The sequence below is a fragment of the Carettochelys insculpta genome, chromosome 6, assembly GCF_033958435.1.
Source record: "Carettochelys insculpta isolate YL-2023 chromosome 6, ASM3395843v1, whole genome shotgun sequence".
Lineage (NCBI taxonomy): Eukaryota > Metazoa > Chordata > Testudines > Carettochelyidae > Carettochelys > Carettochelys insculpta.
Window position 1 is genome coordinate 63,769,439 of NC_134142.1, and position 23,391 is coordinate 63,792,829.

Below are 23,391 nucleotides of genomic sequence, written 5' to 3' on the forward strand. Positions count from 1 at the left end.
AGGAAAACGAGGAACCGCTGGGGTACATTTCTTTGGACCCTTCCGGCTCTTGATGGTGATGGTGCGCCCTCTCGCTGGAGGTTTGCGAGGGAAAATCTCGTGGGTCCACGGCCAGTCCCCCCTGGGATGCTTGAGTCTCTGTCCCCGATCGCGATTGCCCTCGGGGGTACGAGGTAGTGTGTGGGGATCTTTCCCTGGTAGATTGCCGATGGTGTCCATGCTCCGCGTGGTAGGGACGACCATGGCAGTATAGGCACTGTTCCTGGGAAGGTGACCTTGACCATTCCCTTTGCACGTACCCTCTGTGTCTGGGAGAGGGGGATCGTCGAGACACTGGAGAGAGCGATTTTGCATAATAGTCCAGCGTTTCAAATCCCAGGAAGGGTGAGGGTGGTGCCAGCCATGGGGAGGCTGATTGCAGGAAAGGAGAACGGGGCTCCGGGTAGGCTAGGGGGGACCCCTGCCTTCTGGTTGGAGTCTGCAACATGAGCGGAGGGCTGTGAGAAAAGAGCTTCACAGCCCTGTCTGGAGAGGGGCTGCAGTGCCTCCTCTTGTGTGCAGCCTTTCCCCTCCCTAAGGGAGGTAACTCCGCCCCCTGACGCGCGGGGGATCCCGGCCCCGTCGGCACCATGCTAGGCACGCTCGAAGGCGGTGCCGCACGTGCGGTGTCCTTCTGCGCCTGCAGGCTACGTTCCTGCGCGCTCTGCACCGCCGGTTCCCTGGGGGTCGGTGCCGCTGCCTGCGGTGCCGCCGGTACCGGCGCTTGTTTAGCCACCGCCCTGCCTGCGGTGCGGGGCGGCTGGCTGATTATCGGAGGCTGAGCCGCTTCCACGTGGCTCTCCGTGCCGCCGCCGATCAGCTGTTGCTGCGGCTGGGGGCTGCTCGCTCCTCCCGTCCCGCTCACTGTTGCTGCCAGCAGGGATCGGGCTGGAAAGACTTTCCTCCGTTTTTGCGCTGATGGAGTGAGGGAGGCAGCTTTCCTTTTAAGGGCCCCGGAGGGTCCCTCTTGCTGCGGCCGCTCCGGCACGTCTGGCTGGAGGGCCTTATCAAGAAGCAGCATTTTAATCTGCATCTCCCTGTCTCTCTGTGCTCTGGTTGTTAATTTAGCACAGAAGGCGCATTTCTGTGCCACATGGGACTCCCCCAGGCACCTTATGCATAGACTGTGCCCATCAGACGCTGGCATCGCCTCTCGGCAGGACTCACATTTTTTAAAGCCTGAAGAGGACATTGTTGGTGAGTCTTTGAGTTTTTAAACGGGTACTTAGCACCTTCTTTGTGCTGTTTTCCCTGTCCGATGGCCTGCCTCAGCAGGAGGGCTGATGGCCGTAGCTCCTGGCCTCTGGCGCTTGTTACTGGGACTGGACTGAAGCTGTCCCGCTCGTAGTTTGTTTGTTGTTGTTTTTTGGTTTTTTTTTGCAAAATAACAACCGGCTAACTCGTAGTAGCCTAAGTACCTGAAAAACTTTTAAAGAAAAACAGATAAAGTCGTTGAATACGCTATTTGGCCTTAGCCTAGTCGGATTCCGTCTGCAGCCGACGGCGGTTAAGAGGAACTGGCAGGGACCGGATCGCGCACATGGCCAGGAGCACGCACGGGAGCGGCGCGCGCCGGCGCATGCGCGGTCCGGCAGAAACTGCTTGGAAGATCTGATCTGCGGCGCTGGGGAAGCCCGTCACCTATTGTGGAGCACCCACGGGGACACTCGAAGAAGAACTGTATACCTGAGGGCTTAGCAGTCTCCATGTCAATGTGACTTTTCGTCGGAATTTAAGTTTTCATTTAAAAACTTAAGTAGTGGTTTCAAGAAGAAAAAGATAGATAGTGGCAGCTTAAGTCTTAGCAGTCCTTAAGCAGCATTTCTCAAATAAGGTCACTGTGACTTCATGCAGCCACCAGGGGTTTTTCCTGTGGCCTCACCAGCATCCTGAGCAGGGATTGGAGAGGGAAGGCAAAGCATTGGGCCTTCACCCCTTCCTGACGGATGCACAGTTCTGCAGAACCTGGGAAACCAGGTGAGGGACAACACTGCAGAAAATTTGAAGTTACAGGAATGTATGTGATGAGTGACAAAATGCTAAAACCAACCCAAATGAAGAGACTTAGTTTTTAAGGCAAGATGTGAAGGCTCAAGCAAAGTCTTTGAGGCAGACACCACTCTGAAAAGAGTTTTCTGAATTATTTTCCAAACAGAATTCTTAGAAAATATGATCATCTCTCTGGAAAGTGAAATTATAGCCAGGGACCCATGTACTTCACTAGGGCAACATACATTACAGAATTCACCTCCTGCCATACAAATGCGCTCAAGAATTTTATATTTTCACTTATAATTTTGCCCTCTTACTTACATAGTTAACTTTAAAAAACAAACAAGGTGTATACAATGCAGTTGTGTCTACCTTGGCTGGCAAACTCTAAAATGTGAACTGACTCATATAACTAGACTGTTAACCCTGAAACCTATTGGTCATATTAATGTGACCCATGATAACAAAGTAGCTCTCTGTCCCCTATAACAGCTAGTCCAAGTACTGAGGTTTATGAGGTTGCTTCAAGTCTCCTTCTTGGGACCTACCCCATATCTTTTACATCATTTGTGGTGTCTGGATAGACTTCTAGCACTTTAAATTAAGAAACAGAAAGAAAGATTCTAAATAGTAAACTAAACAATTTACCATCCATTCTGATTCTCGAGTACAGTTTGAGCCTCTCGTGTTCAGCACCCTCGGGGTCTAACCTGTGCTGAACAAGAGCATTTGCCAGACCACAGGCACACTGTGTATGTACTGTCTAAAACATTACCAACATTTCCACTGCTTATTGGGCTCTTACAAGACATTTAAGGGTAAATAACAGCACCAACAACTGAGACACAGAACTGGTGGCTGTAAACAAAGTTTATGGGACCATGGGAAACTTGATCACACTCAAGATAAGTGGTCATCCAGGCAACTAAAATCATGCCATATTACAGATGTTGCCAGACGAGACTATTCCAGATTACAGAAGTTCAATGTGTATAAGAATTAAGTTGGCTACACCACAGACCCCTTTTGTATAGGAAGAGCTCTAAATCAGAAGTGATGAAAACAATTTTACAGAAGAACGAAAGACTGACATTAAAGCATGTCCTTACAGCTCTTCCATTTTCTTGGCATCAAACTACAACATTTTTAAATCTTTTGGCATTTCAATGATCAGACACTATGGAAATCTGAACTTCTCCTTTTCCTCTAAAACCAAGATTTCATAAAGAATACACCAGGGTGAAAATCCTGAATTAAATATTAAATTGAACAGGTGAGCTAATCCTCAGATGTCAAAAGTGATGAAAGGCACGTAGTTACATAAAACAAAACCAAAAAGCCCCTAAACAAAACCCCCTACACCACACCCCTACCCTTCTCGTCCCCCCCACGCTGAAGAACGTTGGGATAAATCTGATGAGGGGAAATTTATGACACAAAGCGGAGGATTCATTTTGAAGCAATTCTAGAACGTGTGTGTATATTATATGTATTTTTAAAGAATTAAATTGCTAGCTGGTGTTAAGCTGAAGAGTGGCAGGACTTGAAATTTCAACTGGAACAAAGAGGAATTGTCAGATGAGGGAAACTGTGACTTAGAAATCCAAACACAAAGTGGAAAATTAGGACTTTTTCAAGCTACCATCAGCACCATCTTTAGTTCTTGAATCTAACCCAGCCTCAGCAATTCCAAAAAGATTCAGAATCATCATGCTATAGAGAAGAATCACTAAAAGGAATTTAAAAAAAAAAAAAAAAAACCAGCCAGAACACAGAAGCTTGAGAAACTTCATCAACATTAACTTTAGACACAGTGGTATCTGAGCAACCACTTCTCAGCTGTTCACCAGCAGAACAGATGTCCTCTATTGCTAAGAATGAGAGCAGATGAGAAATAGTAGTAAGGAACTTTTGATTCCAGACACAATTTCAGGACTCTCTTATTCTCAAAAGAGACATATGGCAGAGTGGGGAAAGACAACAGAGTGAAGAGATGGTTTTTAAAAGCATCACTGATGATTCAGAAAGGTATGAGAACAGCAGGATTAGAAGAAAAAGAATCAGAGAAATGAACAAGGAAGATTAAAAAAAAAAAAAAAGAACAGGGGATGGTGTTGAGCAAACACTGCACTACATCTTTTACTGCACAGTGTCCTCTTCCCATCCAAAGGGTGGGCTGAAAAAATAATCAAGCTTCCCCATAGAGCCATCAAAACTTGTCTCAGGTTCTCTCTATACTAAGCAGAAGATCAACCCAGTCAAGGTTGATCTTCCAGAGTTTGATTTAGCACAGCTGGTAAAGATGCAGGAAATCAATCTGTCTGGGACTGGCAGTTGAGGAGTAAGGGAGGTCAATGGGAATAATGGGAAAAACTCTCCCGACCTTCCTGAGGTGAAGACGGTCAGGTAATTCAATTTCAGACATCAATTCTAGCTACACAATTGCCATTGCTAGAACTGAATATCTGAAACCTACTTGCTGCCCTTGTGTAGACCTATCCTCAGGCACATTTTCCCCATCTGGTAAGATGCTAGTTTTGCTATTTTGAAGTTTGACACCTTAGATTTATTCACTACCACACTAGTTGGACATTATTACTTGAGAGTGAAGGATCATCTGTATTTTTGGGGTTCATTTTTAAATATGCCTTAGACCTGGCATGACACAAGTTAACTTGCCTCAGTTTTCAGTGGGCATAACTGGGTGAGTGAATGAAAAGTTAAATTGTAAATAGGAGCTTGACAGGATGTCTGTCCTAACTAGGATAAGCAGCAATACACTGTTGGTGACTATGGATAAGATAAACCTGCAATGTAAAGATTGGTTTCCAAATGAACAGCACATGGACAGAGAACAGTGCACAGGGACTGGTTCCCGCAAAGTATCCAAGTGAAACCTAGCTAAACCAAGTCAAACAAGTGTGATTTAATGAACAGCAAGTGCAATGTAATGTGTAAATGCATACAAAGGAAGAGATTGTGTGCGTAACTTTGGATGTATGCTACCTCCTATACTCTCCGAGATCAACTCACACAGCTTTCCTATATGTGACCTAGAGGAATGAGAGTGACAAAATCCAAAGTCAAACTGAGTTCTTTGGACCCCAGAGAATTGGATGAAGTCTTCTCCCAGAACTGGATCAGTCAGTGGGGAAAAAAAAGTCTAAGAGGGAGTCCCAATATAACCTTTTCTTCCCCGCCCCCCCATTTTTTTTTGAAAAAAAAAAAAAAAAAAAAAAAAAAAAAAAAAGGAAGTCATACCGCACAAATACTCTATTTGAAGGTGAAAAGCTGTGTGCTGCTGTAAACCTGACACTGGGCTGGGACCCAGGTGAGCTAGATTCTGCTCTCACCTCTGCCATTGAACTTCTGTACAACCTCCAGCAAGTAATCTCAACTCATTGTGCCCATTTCTCCTCCTGTCATTCACCATTCTGATTTAATGATATTGTAAACTCTTCAGGCAAGGAACATTTCTCAATATGTGCTTGCACCTCACCCATAAAAATGGGGCTCTGTTCACAGATGGGATCTTTATCTACAGTAAGGTTCCACGCACCCTCACATATACTCATATTTCGCGTAAAGTGGGGGTCCAGCTTTTTACTGGGCAGAACACATGTTCTGCAGCCGGGGAAGCAGCAGCAGAAGGGTAAGTCCTGGGCTGAGGGTGGCAGTTGGGGAGGGTTAAGCCTGGGGTGGATTAGGGCTGCAGGGGGGTGAGTGGTGGAGTTGAGCATGGATCGTGGCTGGGCTACAGGGTGACAGGGAGCTGAGCCGGAATCAGAGCTGTGTGTGGGTGGTGAGCTGGCAGGGGGGCTGCACCAGAGCTGCACGGGGCGGGGGTGGGTGGCTGGCTGGGCAGGCAGTTTGAGAGCCGAGGGGTTGCACTGGAGCCACGGGAGAGGGGAAGGAGGAGGATGGCTTGTGAGCCAGGGGGGTTCGCAGCAGAGCTATGCGGGGTGGCAGAGGGGGAAAGCGAGCAGCTTGTGAGCTGGGGGGGTTGCACTGGAGCCACAGAGGGAAGGAGGCAGGCAGCTTGTGAGCTGTCGGGGGGTTGCACTGGAGCCACGTGGGGCAGGCGGATGAGCAGGTGGCTTGTGAGCCAAGGGGGTTGCATCAGAGCTGCAGGGGGAAGGAGGCGGGTGGGTTGTGAGCCAGCAGGGGGGTTGCACTGGAGCCATGCAGGGCAGGGAGACGAGTGGGCGGCTTGTGAGCCAGAAGGGGGATTGCACCCGAGCCACAGGGGGCAGCAGTGACTTGAATCAGAGCTGCTTGTGGACGGTTTAAACCGGGCTGGGGGGTGAGCTGGAGCCATGTGAGAGTGGTGGTAAGACAGAGCCAGGCATGGGCATGTGGGGTGAGCTGGAGCAGATTACGGGTGGTGAGTGGAGCTGGGGGGGGGAGCTGCTCTGTGGCCATGTGGAGCTGAGGGAGGTTGAGACAGGGCAGGGGGAATGACCTAAGCAGAACTGGAAATCATGGTACATGGTTTACAGTAGGAATTGGGGTTGGACACATAAGAGCAGGGTCGTGTACTCTGAGACCTTACTGTACTAGGTTGGGGAGGTGGAGCAAAATGAGGCCCAGATCTGGCCCACCAAGCATTTTTCTTCAGCCTATCCTGACCTTCCCGGTCAAGGCCAGAGGAAAACATCCTGTGGCCCTGCAGGGTGTTCAGGCCATCTTCCTGCTTGCCATAGCCCCAGCCGCTCTGCTCCTGCAAGTGCAAGTGGCAAGTGCCTCTCTGCATGCCCCTTTGGGGCAGGGGATCTCCATGCACTGCTCCTTACCCCTATTCTCACAGCTTACAATTGGAAACTGGCGAATGGGGGCTATAGGAGTGGTGCTTAAGGCAATTTAGTTCCTAAAAATTGTGACGTGTAAACTGCACTGAAAGGCAGTTTACATGATCATTCACATACCTTCCTTTCAGGTTTTCAAGTTCTCTGTGGTGAAGCATGCTTCTCATGTGTTCATCCATCTCCTACAAAAGAAAAAACCCAACTCATGATTCACTCTACTCTTCATGACGATGCATTCTGCTCTAACAGGTCTTTTCCGTCTGATTTCTGTGAGATTGACATGCAAATAGTTACAGTACTTTGAAGATTTTTGGGATTCATGGGAAGCAGATCTCCAGAAAGGGCAAGCAGAGCTCTGAAAGTAGAAGCAGATCATTGCACATGGAATCAGCCAAGGGTGCTGACTTCAGTGTGTTCCACTCCCTTCTACAGTAATTATTTCTTTAAAAACATATTTAGTAACAAGACAAACTAAAACTATTAAACACACCCAAAAATCAGAATATTTGCAATATTAGGGTTGCTTAACTGCGGCGTAGGGTGTGTATTCATAATGATACAGTGTTATAATATCAGCAAACATTGTTTGACTCTAAGGGACCCATTTCATCTAGCGTGCATTCCTGACAGAACTGAGGCATAGATAGTGAATTAGTTTTGGATTTGAAGCAACTTCGACTCATTTACTGCAGTCATTGTATAACATGCTGCGAATGAGGCAGATGTCTGCTAGAAAAGGAACATTCATGATAAACAACAGGAATGGAACCCAGGAGATCCTTTTTCTTTCCTGCCTAGAACACAGACCCTTGCAAAAATTGTCATCCTTCTTTTTCTGCCTCTCAGATCCTAATTAATAAAATAAGAATAACACCCTATTAAAATGATATGAGAATAAAGGTCATCAGTGTTTCCGAGATAGCCTGATACTGCACTGAGAAGCACTACAGGATTTCTGCTCCACCCCCCCCTTAGATTTTTCATCTACTGTGCAGGATTTGGCAGACATGCAATAAAGAGTGATGATGAGAAAATGAACTCCCTCAACTGAAAAACAAGACTCTTCTGACATACTTAAAAATAAGGACCCAACACAAAAAAAAAAAAAAAAAAGGACGATACCATAAACACACTCTGAATGCAAAAAGGTACAGAAATACAGCTTAAAGTTATACAAAACGTTATATTAAAATTTGCAAGACACAGATATTAGTAATACTTAAAGAATGTATATCCAATACATATCGTCACATTGGAGGAAGAAGCTATCATGAAGTATTTGAACAATTCCATTTCATTCTACAGACCTGATACAAAGAAAGTTCTTACTAGTTTCCTTTTTAAAGCAAAAACTATGTCTCCCATGCTGCTTATAGCCAGGTGCTCACATGCAAAAAAGAAAAAATTAGCCTTGAGAAATCATTTTTTTTTTTTTTTTTTTACCTTTTTCGAGCTGTATACGATGTGACACAGTATGCATTTTCGTTCCCGAGCCATGACTATACTGTCGACAGCTTTTACCCCAAACCTGAAAATAGAAACAAAGAGACCCTGAACACTGTTTCCTATCAGTCCAATTGCCTTGAAGATATTAAAAATAAGAGCTTCTTTTTAGAAGAGGACAATGGTTGAAATTTCCTGGTGTCTCCTCCTCCTCTTTAAAAAGCACCATTCATACCTATGCGTCTCGCTTACATTTTCCACTCGCTTGTTATTTTATGAAGTCATCTAAAGACTACATAGCAAAGAAAAAGAAAAAAGGGCAATTTTATTCAGAAATGAGATTCTTGATCCACAAACAAGTAGGGTTTGAAGCAATAAATGTCCATAAAAGAAAATGCCTTTAATAACTATTTTGATCAGCCATCATGCTCATATCAATCTCAGTTATAACAGGTGGTGATAGATTTGTGTGTGTAATGGGATAAGGACAGTTTTCTTCTCATTGTCAAAAGACATCAAAGCCGCGTCTACACTAGCCGGCTATTTCAAAATAGCTGTGCCAACTTCGAAATAGCGCCTGCTGCGTCTACATGTGCAGAGCGGTATTTCGAAGTTGAAATAGACGTAAGGCGATGAGACGTCGAAGTCGTTATCCTCATCAGGAGATGGGAATAGCGCCCTACTTCGATATTGAATGTCGAAGTAGGGCATGTGTAGACAATCCACATCCCGCAACATCGAAATAGCGGGGTCCTCCATGACAGCCATCAGCTGAAGGGTTGAGAGACGCTCTCTCCAGCCCCTGAGCTCTATGGCAACCATGTGCAGCAGCCCCTTAAAGCTCCCTGCCCCCTGAGTTCCTGTGCAGGAAGCTGAGAGCTCGTGCAGGCAGCAGCACAGCCTGGATGTCCTCCTAGAGCCCCAACCCCCCACCCTGCACCCATGGCATCCAGACAGCCCCCCAAGCACCCACAGGGCACCCCCCCCAGGGGACCCAGGGCTCCCAGCCTGCCAGCCAGCAGGGGAAGCGGCTGCGGGGCCCCTCCTGGATGGAGGCCGAGATCCGGGACCTGCTGGGGCTCTGGGGCGAGGAGGAGGTGCTCCAGGTAATGGGGAGCAAGAGGCAGAACACGGATGCGTTCATTCGGCTGGCCGAGGGCCTGGCTGCCCAGGGTCACCCTGCCCACACTTCTGACCACGTCAAGAGTAAGGTAAAGGAGCTGCGGCAGGGTTATGCCCGGGCCCGGGACATGGCCAGCCGATCTGGGGCTGCCCCTGCCACTTGCCCCTTTTAAGGGGAGCTCAGGGCCATCCTAGGCCCCCGGTACACTTCCTCCCCCCCAGCCACCCTTGACACCTTGGGTGATGAGCCCCAGCAGGCCCTAGAGACGAAGTCCACCCCAAAGGCCAGCCCTGCACCCCAGGGGCCCCCCCAAAAGCCTACCCCTGGGACACCGGAGGAGGAGTCCTCCAGCGACAGAGGGCTCCAAATCACCCTCCCCTCCCACAGCTCCAGCAGGGCGTCCGCCCAATGGGTGTCCGCCGACCGTGGGAGCGGACCGTTAGGTATGTACCCACCTGATGCACACCCCCGGGGTTAAGGGGAGGGGACAAGAGACATGACCATGGCCCCGAGGACAGCAGTGGCATGTCCCTCAGAAGAGTCCATCAGCCCCTGCCCCCCAGCAGGACAGCACCATGCCCCATCCCTGGGGATGGGTGGGAGCGGAACCTAGGGTCCCCCGGGGGTGGGGGTGGTTCGACACCCATCATCATCATCATCTCCGGGGGACGGGGATGGGGAACCAGCAGCAGAGGGATGGGGGGATAAGGGCCACGGATCAGGGCCCAGACTAACGGCTGTCTCCACTCTTCTTCCCCACTCTGTTCCGCAGCTGCACCATCAGAGGGCCCGGAGAACACCAGCGCGGCATCAGCGGTCCTGGACAGCCCACCGGGGACAGCCCACCAGGCCAGCCCCTCCGCGGAGCACGGACCAGCCCCAGGACGAGCCTGACAGCAGCGGAGCCATCTGCGGGCGTCCACGGACCCCCAGCTGCTCGCCACCCTCCGGTGTCAGCTGGAGGTGTCCGAGCGGCGCCTGCAGGTGGAGGAGCGGCAGCTCAACCTCCAGGAGCGAGCACTGGCCTGGCGCCAGGAGGCTTGGGGGGCTTTCATGCACACTTTCCAGGACATCACGTGGCACTTGGCTGCCCCGCCCCCCGCTGCTCTGCCCGCCGCTCCGCCCACCGTCCCTTCACCATCCGCCGTCCTGGGGCCTGCCACCAAGGGGGACCATGGGCCTCCCGATACCGCCCGGCCCTATCTGCTGGTTCTCCTGGCCCCCACCCAGCCTCGACAGGGCCTCCAGCTGAGACGTGGGTCGCACCCCCCCACACCAGGCACAGGACAATAGGGGGTGGGTGGCCGAGGACGTTGCCCCCCAAAGCCCCCCCCCTTTGGACATATTCCCCCCATCTTTGTGAACAGTTTTTGTTCTACCCCTGTTTTGTACCTGCCCCCCCAGGTGCATAGTTCCCCACTTCTTCTGTTAATAATTAATACAAGGTTGCATGGTTTTGTTTAAAAAAAAATTCCATTTATTGCGCAGAAGTGTGTGTGTGGGGGTGCTCTCAGGTTCTCTGAGTTGTGGGCGTGGGGGCAGGGAGTGTTATGGAGGATGGGGGTGTGCAGTGGGTGGCTCGCCCGCAGCTGGCCCTGCCAGCGTTCACCCCGCAGCCTGGTCAAAATGGGCCCGCAGAGCCTCCTGGACCCGGATTCCCTCAGGGTCAACCTGGTGACTGGGGGCAACGGATGGCTGGACGTCGGCCCTGCCAGCCTCCACAGCCCACGGCTGGGCTGTGAAGGCCTCTCCCTTGCTCGCCACCAGGTTGTGGAGTGCGCTGCATGCGCCCACAACCTGGGGGATGTTGGTGAGGCCTGCATCTGGGTGGGTGAGGAGACACCTCCAGCGCCCTTTGAGGCAGCCGAAAGTGCGCTCGACCACCTGGCGTGCATGGTTCAAGCGCGTATTGAACCGCTCCTGGCTGGCTGTGACATGGCCCGTGTACGGGTGCATGAGCCAGGGCCGGAGGGGTTATACCGTGTCTGCGACGAGGCGGACGGGCATGGTGGCGTCCCCCACAGGGATCTCCCGCTGGGGGATGTAGGTCCCCGCCTCCAGCCAGCAGCACAGGCCCGAATTACTGAACACCCGGGAGTCGTGGATGCTGCCAGGCCAGTCAACATAAATGTTCAAGAGGCGTCCCGGCTGTCCACCAAGGCCTGGAGGACCACGGAATGGTATCCCTTCCTATTCAGGAAGCGTCCTCCGCTGTGCTCCGGGGCACAGATGGGGATACGGGTCTCATCCAGAGCCCCAAAGCAATTTGGGAAGCCCAGGCTGGCAAACCCCACGATGGCAGCATCCGGGTCCCCAAGCCGCATAAGCCTGTGGAGGAGCAGGGCATTGACTGCGCGGACGACCTGCAGGGGAAGGACATGAGAGAGCACCGGTGAGGGGTGTGCAGGGCATGTCTGGCCCTCCCCCTGGCTCCTCCTACCTCCACGAGGGCAGCCTGGACGGTGGCCTTGCCCATGCCGAACTGCTGCCCTATGGATCGGTAGCTGTCTGGAGTGGCCAGCTTCCAGACAGCGATGACGACTTGTTTCTCTACGGTGAGAGCACGTCGCATGGGGGTGTCCTGGTGCCGTAAGGCAGGGGTGAGCCACTGGCAGAGCTCCAGGAATGTCTGCCGACTCATTCAGAAGTTCTGGAGCCAGCAGTCGTTGTCCCAGTCACCGAGCACCAGCCACTCCCACCAGTCCGTGCTTGTGGGGTATCTCCACAGCTGGCAGCGTGTGTGGCGGGGGGGGTGGGGTGCCTGGGAGGGCAGCAAGGTCTGGGGCTGCTTCCTCATCCCCCGAGGACAGCTCATCTTCCTCATATAAAAGATGGTCAGCTGCCTCCTGCATGGCACTGAGCAGGGCAGCCACTGCTCCTCCAGGGGCAGGTGTGTGGGCCTCCGGCTGCTGTTACTGCTGCTGGGGGTCCATGGTGCTTCACGGGGTGTGTGTGCTTGTGGCTCTGCAGACTGCGTGCTGTGCAGGCTGAGTGTGTCTGGGAGGGGCCCTTGCAGGGAGTGGCTTGCTCTTGCCCCGGAAGTGCTAGTCCGCCCTGTGACCCTGTCTGCAGCTGTTCCCGGCATCCTTATTTCAATTTGGGCTGCTTTTGTGTGTAGGCGCTCCCCTGCAGAGCCTATTTCGATGTAGTGCTGTCCAACGTCGACGTTAAACGTCGACGGCACCAGCCCTGGAGGATGTGTAGACGCTATTTGTCGAAATAGCTTATTTCGATTTCGCTACATCGAAATAAGCTATGTCGCTGTAGCATCCCAGTGTAGACGTAGCTCAAGTAACACTATGAAACAAGAAAAACGTCTCATGCCTATTGCCCATTTCTAGATCAATGACTGGCAAAAAGTACCCCTCTTCTTACAGGTGAAAAAACAGATGGGGTAAGAAAAATAAATATCAGGTAGCGTTATGCTAACGCTGTCAGACCTACAAAAACCTTGCAAACAAGACATTATCCAATCATCTTTGAAGTGTTGCTGTTTTACAGACTAGCTTTTCTGTAAAGGACAGTTTAACCAATGGTGCAAAATTCAGTCATAAGCAACCCAATTTAACATGGAGTTTCCAATAATCCCCAAACTCCCTCAGTAAATAGTGCTGTTCAGAAATTATAAATTTATTCTTACTCTATGACAGCATTAAACCCGCAACATCTGACATGGCTTTGATGTTTCAGGCACATAGTTGGGTAGGTTAGGACACACATGGAATCTTGGCTTTTGCAGTTGTGGGGCCCAATCAAAAGGCTTTGCAGGTGGAGTCCATATATGTCTGAACCAGCCCTAAGCAACAGTTGCATTCTAGTTCAGCATTTGATGAAATGATAGGAAATCCTTTAAACCTCTCCATACCTCCTAATTTAGTATTTTGTAGTAAATAAGTGTCATTAACAGCTATCCAGTGTAACCAAAACTCAGAATTATCTCCCCACTGGCCATTGGTCATTTCAACACTCAGTCACAGGCCTGATCACACTGAAATAAATGTATGAGTGCATTTAAGAATGTGAGACTCAGTCATGAGGAGTACCAAGTATATCATCTAGTCAATGTGCATTATTGGTGTATTATCCCTACTTTACTGAAAAACTTACTATGTACACTTGTTCCAAAGGAAAATTAGCACACATGAAAAACACTAACAGGTACATAAACACTTTATTTGAATTATTAAATGTCTCTCTGTCTTCATATCGGGGTTGCTGTGTTGAAAAAGGCATTAAAACATGACTGGGTCTTCTAGAGTTTATCATCCCTGTATGGAAAAGCTTAGTGAAGAGAGTCATAAACTGAGCATTGCTATTAGACACTTGCAGGCCAAATGAACCTGTCTACATTAGAAGCCAAAGTGAACTTTTACAATCAAAGAGAGGTAACAGTGTTATTTTTGTGCCTTCACAAAACAGAAAAGCAGTCTTGTGGCACTTAAAAGACTAACAAAATGATTTATTAGGTAATGAGCTTTTGTGGGACTGACCCAGACAAAATTCTGACAATTTCCAGATCTGAAAAAGTGGGTCTGTCCCACAAAAGCTCATCACCTAGTAAATCTTTTTGTTAGTCTTTAGAATCATAGAATCATAGAACACTAGGACCGGAAGGGGCCTCGAGAGGCCATCGAGTCCAGTCCCCTGCCCCAACGGCAGGACCGACCACTATCTACACCATCCCTGATAGACATCTATCCAATCTGTTCTTAAATATCTCCAGCGAGGGAGATTCCACAACCTCCCTTGGCAACTTATTCCAGTACTTGACCACCCTGACAGTTAGGAACTTTTTCCTAATGTCCAACCTAAACTTCCCTTGCTGCAGTTTAAGTCCATTGCCTCTTGTTCTCTCCTCAGAGGCCAAGAAGAACAAGTTTTCTCCCTCCTCCTTATGACACCCTTTAAGATATCTGAAAACTGCTATCAGGTCCCCCCTCAATCTTCTTTTTTCCAAGCTAAACAAGCCCAATTCTTTCAGCCTAAGTCATGTTCTCCAGACCTTTTATCATTCTAGTTGCTCTTCTCTGGACCTTCTCTAATTTCTCCACATCTTTCTTGAATTGGGGTGCCCAGAACTGGACACAATATTCCAGCTGAGGCCTAACCAGCGCAGAGTAGAGCGGTAGAATGATTTCTCGTGTCTTGTTCACAGCACACCTGCTAATGCATCCCAGAATCATGTTTGCTTTTTTTGCAACAGCATCACACTGTTGACTCATTTAACTTGTGATCTACTAGAACCCCTAGGTCCCTTTCTGCTGTACTCCTTCCTAGACAGTCTTTTCCCATTCTGTGTGCGTGAAACAGATTATTCCTTCCTAAGTGCAGCACCTTACATTTATCTTTATTAAACTTCATCCTGTTTACTTCAGACCATTTCTCCAATTTATCTAGATCATTCTGAATTATGACCCTATCCTCCAAGGTAGTTGCAACCCCTCCCAGCTTGGTATCATCTGCAAACTTAATAAGCGTACTTTCTATGCCAATATCCAAATCATTAATGAAGATATTGAACAGAACTGGTCCCAAAACAGACCCCTGCGGAACCCCACTTGTTATGCTTTTCCAGCTGGATTGAGCACCATTAACAACTACTCTCTGGGTGCGATCAGCCAGCCAGTTATGCACCCACCTTATTGCAGTGCGATTTAAGTTGGACTTGCCTAGTTTGTTGATAAGAATGCTACAGGACTTTTTGTTTTTAGAACCAAAGTATCCGGAATTATTCAAAGACCATTTTTAAAACTACTCACCTTTTTATGTAAGTAAAATTGCCAAACAAAATTGTACCATTATTTTCAAGAGAAAATCAAATTTAGGCTGAGAACAAATATGAAAAAAATTAGACTTAAGCATAAGTTTATGGTATGTTAATAAGCATGCAAGAACAGGAGCTTGGAACGGAAGTACCTGATCAGCACACTTTCTACCACAAATCAGGTGTTAGTCATTGTAAGAGCCAAGTAACACAAGTACGACATCTCTTTAAAATTCAGAAAAATTATTTTAGTATGAGGATATTATTGAAAAAGCAGAGGTGCTAATCCTTACACTGATTATACATGGCTTCCTCCTGTGTAAGGACCAGTTTTGTTTCCCCAGTATTTTTTACCCATCTACTTTGTAGTTTCATGGAATAATGTCCATAAGCGTTTAGAGGATATTGCGTGACAGATTGCATACATATTCTGCTAATTTGAAGCATTAGTGCAAGAGGGTGTCATGGATTTAATAGGGACAAAGAGGTCAGTGGAGTATGCATGGCTATCCACCCCCAGTAGGTGTGTAACATTAAAATGATTTTTAACAAGTAGAGTTAAAATTGCATCTGCCTTGGCTAATTGAAATGTATCATGGTAACTATACACGATTACAGGAAGAGTTTCAGGCTCTCTCTTAATGCCCCATCAAATGGGCGCTGCTTACTACAGAGAACTAAAAATACTAACTGAGTTCAACTGCTATTGGCTGTTGCCAGGAAGGCACAAACAGTTTTGTCTCTACAGAGAGACAGACTGACTCTTGGAGCTGAAGCACCCAGAGAGACTCCAGGGTTTAGGTGAAGATACTGTAGGTGACTAGGAGACAGGAGACCCAACTTCTATTTCCGGCTCAGTCACTCTCTCACTGTATAAACTGAGGAAAGTCACTTTCTTTCTCTTGCTTAAGTTTCTTCCATTTCCTCAAATGGAATCTTTGCAAGATGAACTTTCTAAACTGTTTTGAAGTTGTGTGAGAAGTACAAGTTCAAACTATTATCTACAATAGTTTCCTTAGGCTTGACACACACTTAAATGTTAGTGTGCCATATCAATGGCACTCTGCACTGTGACAAACCTGCACATCTGAGTACCATAGCCATGCCAACTTAAGTCCTAGCATATACACAGCTGGATCAATGAAAAAAGGCTTCCATCAACCAAGATATTACTGCTTGAGAAGGGGATGTCCTACAGTGATGGGAAAAATCCCTTCCATCATCACAGGAAATGCTTACACCATGGTGGCATAGATTGGTGCCATAGCACAAACTTGGCCTTACTGATGACAAAAGTCTCAAAACAAAGGAGATCTTTGGTATAAATCTTAGCTGAGCAATTTGTTCCATGTACAAGACAGCTGTCTTTGTACCCAAATCAACCCAGCTGTAAAGCACTTAAAAGAATCAGGTGCTCACTAGTCCAGCACAAGCAGAACTTTCTATGTCAGCATATTTTGCATTTATTTAAAAAAAAAATTAAGAGATGCATTTTATATACTAGATGACTACTAGGCTTACCCAGAGTTTATCATTTTTCCTTTGGATACCACCAGTCTACTGAATGGCTTTAGATGCAATGCTATAAGAGTGGAAAATGTGTTACAATATAAATAAAAATCTGACTCAATGACCAAGAAGAAATCAGATCTATTTTTGTGAGTATTGTCTGGGAAGACTGGATGTTTCAATAACTCATTTGCTCCATACATTTATAAAAAATGCAAATCTTTGGCTTTCAGGGAAATAATGTACCTTAACTGTGGGTTAAAGAAGGCAAATATGTATTTTATTATAATCTAGGGCTATCGTAGCTGCGATAAGCTGGTTCTGATGTGTCTGTTCCTTGCAAGCTTAAAAAGTGAGTGTGTATGAGGAATATTAATTTACTGAATCAACCAGAACAAACTGGAGGGAATAAATCTCTTATATGAAGAGTCTGGAAAACATTTTTGTCAAATAAAACTGTCTAAAATAGTAAATAAAATGCATTACATTACTTCCTGTCATAATATTCATTAGCCTATATCTACTACTCAGATGTCCAACCTTGGCAGATAGCATACGTTAAAAATGTATGTCAAAGCTAAATTTGCTACAAGACCAATGGCTAAATAGCCTGACTATATAAAGCCACAGCTGAGTGTGAGGACTGCCTAACATACCAGCTGCCTGGAAATCCTCAGGACTCCTCAAAGAGATCTTTGGTTCCAGCTCCCACATAAGAACATTCATCTTTTAGACAGTCCTAGCAGATAGAACATGTGTTCTACCACTTGACAGTACCGGGAGGCCTAGAAGTTCATCCCTGCAATGCAGACTGCCTTGCCACTGTTCTCTATGGAGGGAAGGCATACAGTGCTTTCGCCGAATTAGCAATCCCACTTTCCCCCCAGCATCTGATCTCACAACTTCTGTCATCCAGTAGCAGGGTTGTGAATTCAATCCTTGAGGGGGGCCATTTAGGGATCTGGGCAAAAAACATTTAAACCAACCAACCAACAAAAAAAACAAAAAAAAACAAAACATCCACAACCTGCTAGGGATGGTGATCGGTCCAGCTGGTGAGTGGAGGGGACCGGACTCGATAACCTCTAAAGGTCCCTTTCTGTTCTGCGATAGGCCTCTGGCTCTCTCTCTCTCTCTCTCTCTCTCTCTCTGTGTGTGTATCCGCCCAGTGCAACAAGCTGTTCAACACACATTGTGCCGTTGTTCCTTGTACTTCTCTGTACATATTTGCCATTCGTCAATGAGCAAATGTAGTGCAAGTACAATCAAAAGGTGCCAATGTAAAGAAACAACGCAGTAGTACTTCATTAAACACTAAATTGGCTATTACAGATCGTAGTAAAAAGGGTGAATGAGCAGTTGACATTACCCTTGCTTTCTATTTTGGAAGCATTCTTCACTATCGTATGAGCACTCGTCACAGGCAAGTAAAGCATGGGCAAACATACTTGGAAGCATTCAGAGGTAAAAATAATGAGGCAAAGAACTGAGATAATGGAACACTTGCCTGCATTATGGATCGAGAATCTCCATAACCAGATCATGCCGAGTGGATTAGCCCTTATTCAAAAGGAGCCTTTAAGCTTATATGAAGATCTAAAAAAGCAGCTGGGAGACAAATGTACCTCAAAAGAAAAGCCCCTCAAGGCTGCACAAGGATGGTTTCACTGTTTCCAAAAAAGGTATAGTTTCAAAAACAAAGATTCAGGGAGATGCAGCCAGTGCTGATGCAGATGCTGCAGAAACTTCTCCTGATGAACTTGTACAAATCATTGACGAAGGTGGCTATGATTTTATGCAGGTTTTCAATGTTGATGAAACTGGGCTGTATTGCAAGCATATGCCTTCTTGAACATATATGTCTGTGAAAGAGAAGACTGCTCTTGGTTTCAAAGCCACAAAAGATACACTTACTCTCCTTTTAAGGGGCAACACTCCAGCACACCTATGAACAACAGTGTGACTCTCGACTCCCCCTACCAACAACAAAAGAAGAAAAACTCTGTGCGGACTCCCCCAAGGGTCATAGTGAAAGCATGGATTTCTATGTACAATGCTTCTGCAACCATGCTCAGGCTGACATTATACACAGACAATGTCAAATGAGACACTCTCTCACCTACGCTGAACCACCATGCTGTCCACAGTCTCAAAAATAACCCAGACATCATAATCAAACCAGCTGACAAAGGGGGTGCTGTTGTCATCACGAATAAGTCAGACTATGAACAGGAGGCAGCTAGACAACTCTCCAACACCACATTTTACAGACCTCTCTCTGCTGATCCCACTTTGGAATTCCAAAGGAAATTACAACAACTACTTAAGGAACTCCCTGATGCTACTCAGGACCTCATTCACTCAGACACACCATCTCAACCCCAGCCTGGATTACTCCATTTACTTCCCAAAATCCACAAACCTGGAAACCCTGGACGCCCTATCATTTCAAGTATTGGCACCCTTACCACCGGACTATCCAGCTATGTGGACTCCCTCCTCAAACCCTATGCCACCAGCACTCCCAGCTATCTCCGAGATACCACCAACTTCCTGAGGAAATTACAAAACATCGGAAAAGCTCCTGATAACGCCATCCTTGCCACAATGGATGTAGAGGCTCTGTACACTAATATTACACATAAAGATGGATTACAAGCAATCAGCAATACCATTCCTGATGCCACCGCAGCCAGTCTGGGTATCTGACCTCTGTAACTTTGTTCTCACACACAATCATTTCCGATATGGGGACAATTTATACCTCCAGATTAGTGGAACTGCTTTGGGCACCCACATGGCCCCACAATATGCTAATATATTTATGGCTGACCTGGAACAATGACTCCTCAGCTCTCGTCCCCTATTACCACTCCTCTACTTAAGATACATTGATGACATCTTTATGATTTGGACCCATGGTACAGAGGCTCTAGAGGAATTCCACAGAGACTAACAATCTACTGCCCACCATCAACTTATGCCTCAATTACTCCACGCAAGAGATACATTTCCTGGACACTACAGTACTAATCAAGGATGGCCTGATCAGTACCACATTGTACCGAAAACCTACTGATCACTATACTTACCTACACCCTTCTAGCTTCCATCCTGCACACTTAACTAGATCCACTGTTTACAGTCAAGCTGTTAGATACAATCGCATTTGCTCTGATCCAACTGACAGAGACCAAAAACTACAAGATCTTTATCAAATATTCATAAACCTGAATTACCCACCAGAAGAAGAAAAAAAAAAAGGAATTGACAGGGCCAGACGAATACCCAAAGACCAGCTACTCCAAGATCGGCCCAAAAAAGCCATGAACAGAACACCACTGGTCATCACCTACAGCCCCCAACTCAAACCACTGCAAGGAATTATTAAAGACCTACAACCTATCCTTAATCAGGATGTCACACTCCAGAAGGCCCTAGGTGACACGCCTGTTCTCCCCTACAGACAACCTCCCAACCTTATGAGGATCCTCACTAACAGCCACAGTCTATACCCCAGGAATACCAGTCCTGGAACCTTTCCTTGCAACAAAGCCCGCTGCCAGCTTTGTCCACATATCTTCTCTGGAAATACCATCACTGGACCTAACCAGGTTATTCACCGAATCACGGGCACTTTCTCATGCTCCTCTATTAACATCATATATGCCATCATGTGCCAACTATGCCCAGATGCTTTGTATATTGGACAGACTTCTAACTCCCTCAGACAAAGGGTTAATGGGAATAAAACAGACATCAAAACACTCCAGAGTCACAAACCAGTTAGTCAATATTTTAATAGAATGGGCCATTCTGTTAATGACTTAAGAGTATGCGTATTACTGAAAAAAAAAATTTCGCACGGCTATTCAAAGGGAGACAGCCAAGCTATCTTTTATATTCAAATTCAGCACATCAATACGTGGTTTGAACCGGGATGGGAATTTTCTGAGTCACTATGGGGCTCATCTGCATACTTGGCTTAATCTAATTCTTGACCATCCCTGCCCACCCCTCCACTCTCTGATTTGCTCACCTTGATAATTTTTTTCTGATTTGTCCTCCTTGATTACTGATTTTTGTTCTCTGTGCCTTAAATATTGAGTCTGGTCTGGTCTGGCTATGGTCTGAAGAAGTGGGTTTGTCCCATGAAAGCTCACCTAATCAATTATTTTGCTAGTCTTTAAAGTGCTACTTGACTGCTTTTTGTTTTGATAGTATATAGACTGGCACGGCTCCCTCTCTGTTACTATTCAATGGGGATAAGAAATTGAAGAAACTGCTAGTTTATCGTAGTGAAAGTCCGAGAGCACTGAAGAATGTCGTAAAATTTCGCCTCCCTGTTATCTGAAAATCCCACTGCAAGGCTTGGGTTATGAGGCAAATATTCTGTGAGCGGTTCATCGACGACTTTGTCCCTAGATGAATGACTATTGCAAGAGAAATATTTTAACATTCAAGATTCTGCTCATATTCAACAATGCCAGTGCCCATGATAGTCATTTTGAACAGCTGTGTCCCAAGGTAAAGGTTGTTTTCATGCCACTCAGGACAACATCTCTGCTGCAGCCTACGGACCAGGGTGCGATTGCAATGTTCCAGGACTATTGCTTGAGAAAGACATTCCACAAACTCATAGCTGACACTGATGGTGACAAAAAACCCACAGTCCTGGAATTTTGGAAAAAATTCAGGATTTATGACTCTGTATTGTTAGTTGGCTCCACAAGGGATGAAGTCTCTAGCTGCCTAATGACCTGTTCTTGGAAAAAAGTATCCTGCTGCAATCCATAACTTCCTGGGCTTCAATGACACATCAGGTGCTCATGATGAAATAGTAAAACTGGCAAAGGAAGCAGGTACACATGAAGTGGAAGTTGATGATGTTAATGAGTTGCTGGAGTCACATGGCTTGCCTCCCGTGCAATGGTGATCTATTAGAGTTGGACATGCATGGTTTTGAAGAAGAAACTACATTTGATAGTGACGAAGAGGGTGATTCTGAACAGAAAGCAGTCTTCACAATTCAGTTTCTAAAGGAAATGTTCGACCATATTGAACAAGCAATAGAAAAAAGGCAAAGATGTGACAATCTTTTTGACCGTGCATCAGTGGTGCCTAGGAGCATCAAAGAATATATGGCTTGCTACCGAGAAATCCTAAAAGCAAAGCAAAACAAAGGAAAGCAGACAACCTGTGATTCTTTCTTTAAAAAGAAAACAAAGCAACCTCTTTCTGATGAACTTGAAGCAGGACCCTCTGGGTGTTCAGGTTGAAAGGAATTTTTGATTTAATGATATTTTACATTAAAAATGTTTTAATTTCTTACTGCAGTAGGTCACTGTGTTTTCATGTGAACATGATTTTTTCGATATTGTGAATTTTTACATTAAAAATGTTTTAATGAATACTGGAGCAGGACCCTCTGGGTTTTAAGATTAAAATCCTTTGAACTGTATGTCTGAATTATGAATTTTCACATTAAAAATGTTTTAATGCATAGTGTATGTGGTCCATTACTAACAGACATAAAAACAAGAAAAATTAAAGGGCTCAGTCCCTATCCCAATGTATATACCTGCATTCCTCTTGCAGAAAATTCCCCATTATCAGTCATTTGGGCACCATTAGCACATGTGAAGTTCCTATCCCCCTGTATTTGCATGTATTCCTATGGGGGAAAATTCCCCTTTTTCATCATTTCAATTTACATCGTGACTTCGCGGACCTTAAGCACGATGTATAAAGGGGACCCCCTGTATTTGCATCTTTAAGGCAACAATAGTATTTGAAGGTATTACAAGAGGAGGGAAGTGACAGGATAGCAAAGAACAGTAAATCTACAAAAAAGGGCTTTGGTAAAAGTCTTAGTTGGCTTACAGAAGGGAAAGAGGAGGGTAGGTCTGACTGACCGTAGGAGCATTCTCAGACTATTCGAGCAAGATAGTGAAAGGGGCCGAGTTCTAATAAAGCACTGCATGCTGTTCAGCTCCATCATAGTTTAAAGACTGCTGATCATCTGATTTCAGGTCACTCTGTCCACCTGTTCAGTCACACAGAACATTCTGTGATGTAACATTCAGTCTTCAAAAGACTTCTAATTCCACTGGAAAAAAGATGGGAAAAGGGACACTGCTGAGCATCTTAGGCCCAAAATTTAGGTCCTTATAAAAAAAAAACCAAATATGAGTAGAAGTTGTTTGATATTAGCTAAATGGAGATGTTTAAATATGCCAACCATATAGCTGTTTCGATGTTGCATAGGCTGCATTGGAATATTTCATTACAAAGTGCTATACAAAACAACAAATAAGCAGCAAAACGTGTAAACATTTATGCAAAATTGAAACTGATCAGTTTGTTTTAAGTCTTTAAGCTGATAAATGAAAAATAGAATGCAGTGTTTCAGTCTTCTCTTTCAGTCATTGAAGCTGTTACCAGCACAAATTTTCTTACTTATCGAACAATATTTTAACCCCCCATCTGTTTAATACCAATTAAAGTACTGTAGATTGCATGTTTGTATCCACTGTAGATAGTTTTGTAACAGCAGTTTTTATTATAGAGTAAGACTCTCTTTCTCAAATAAGTTTTAATTCCTAAGGACTCAAAATCTGAAACTGCCAGCCTGACAACTAAATCCATGCATTTGTTTATTAGTTGAACCTTAAAAGGGGTATCCTCTAAACTTCAATGTTAAAGAAATTCTTCAA

The 23,391-nt window shown here is 46.1% G+C and overlaps 1 protein-coding gene across 3 annotated transcripts in view; it reads right to left on the reverse strand.

Moving 5' to 3' along the window:
* ZNF106 (zinc finger protein 106) overlaps positions 1–23,391 on the reverse strand; it is a 90,587-nt gene that overhangs the window by 62,206 nt on the left and 4,990 nt on the right. For all 3 annotated transcript variants that reach the window (XR_012645951.1, XM_074997069.1, XM_074997068.1), the window contains exons 2-3: positions 8,280–8,364; positions 6,957–7,018 (exon numbers count right to left, since the gene is read on the reverse strand). Coding sequence is in view for 2 of the 3 variants with exons in the window: in XM_074997069.1 (XP_074853170.1) it covers positions 6,957–7,018; positions 8,280–8,333 (116 nt within the window). In the remaining variant the exon portion in view is untranslated. The remainder of the gene's footprint in view (positions 1–6,956; positions 7,019–8,279; positions 8,365–23,391) is intronic.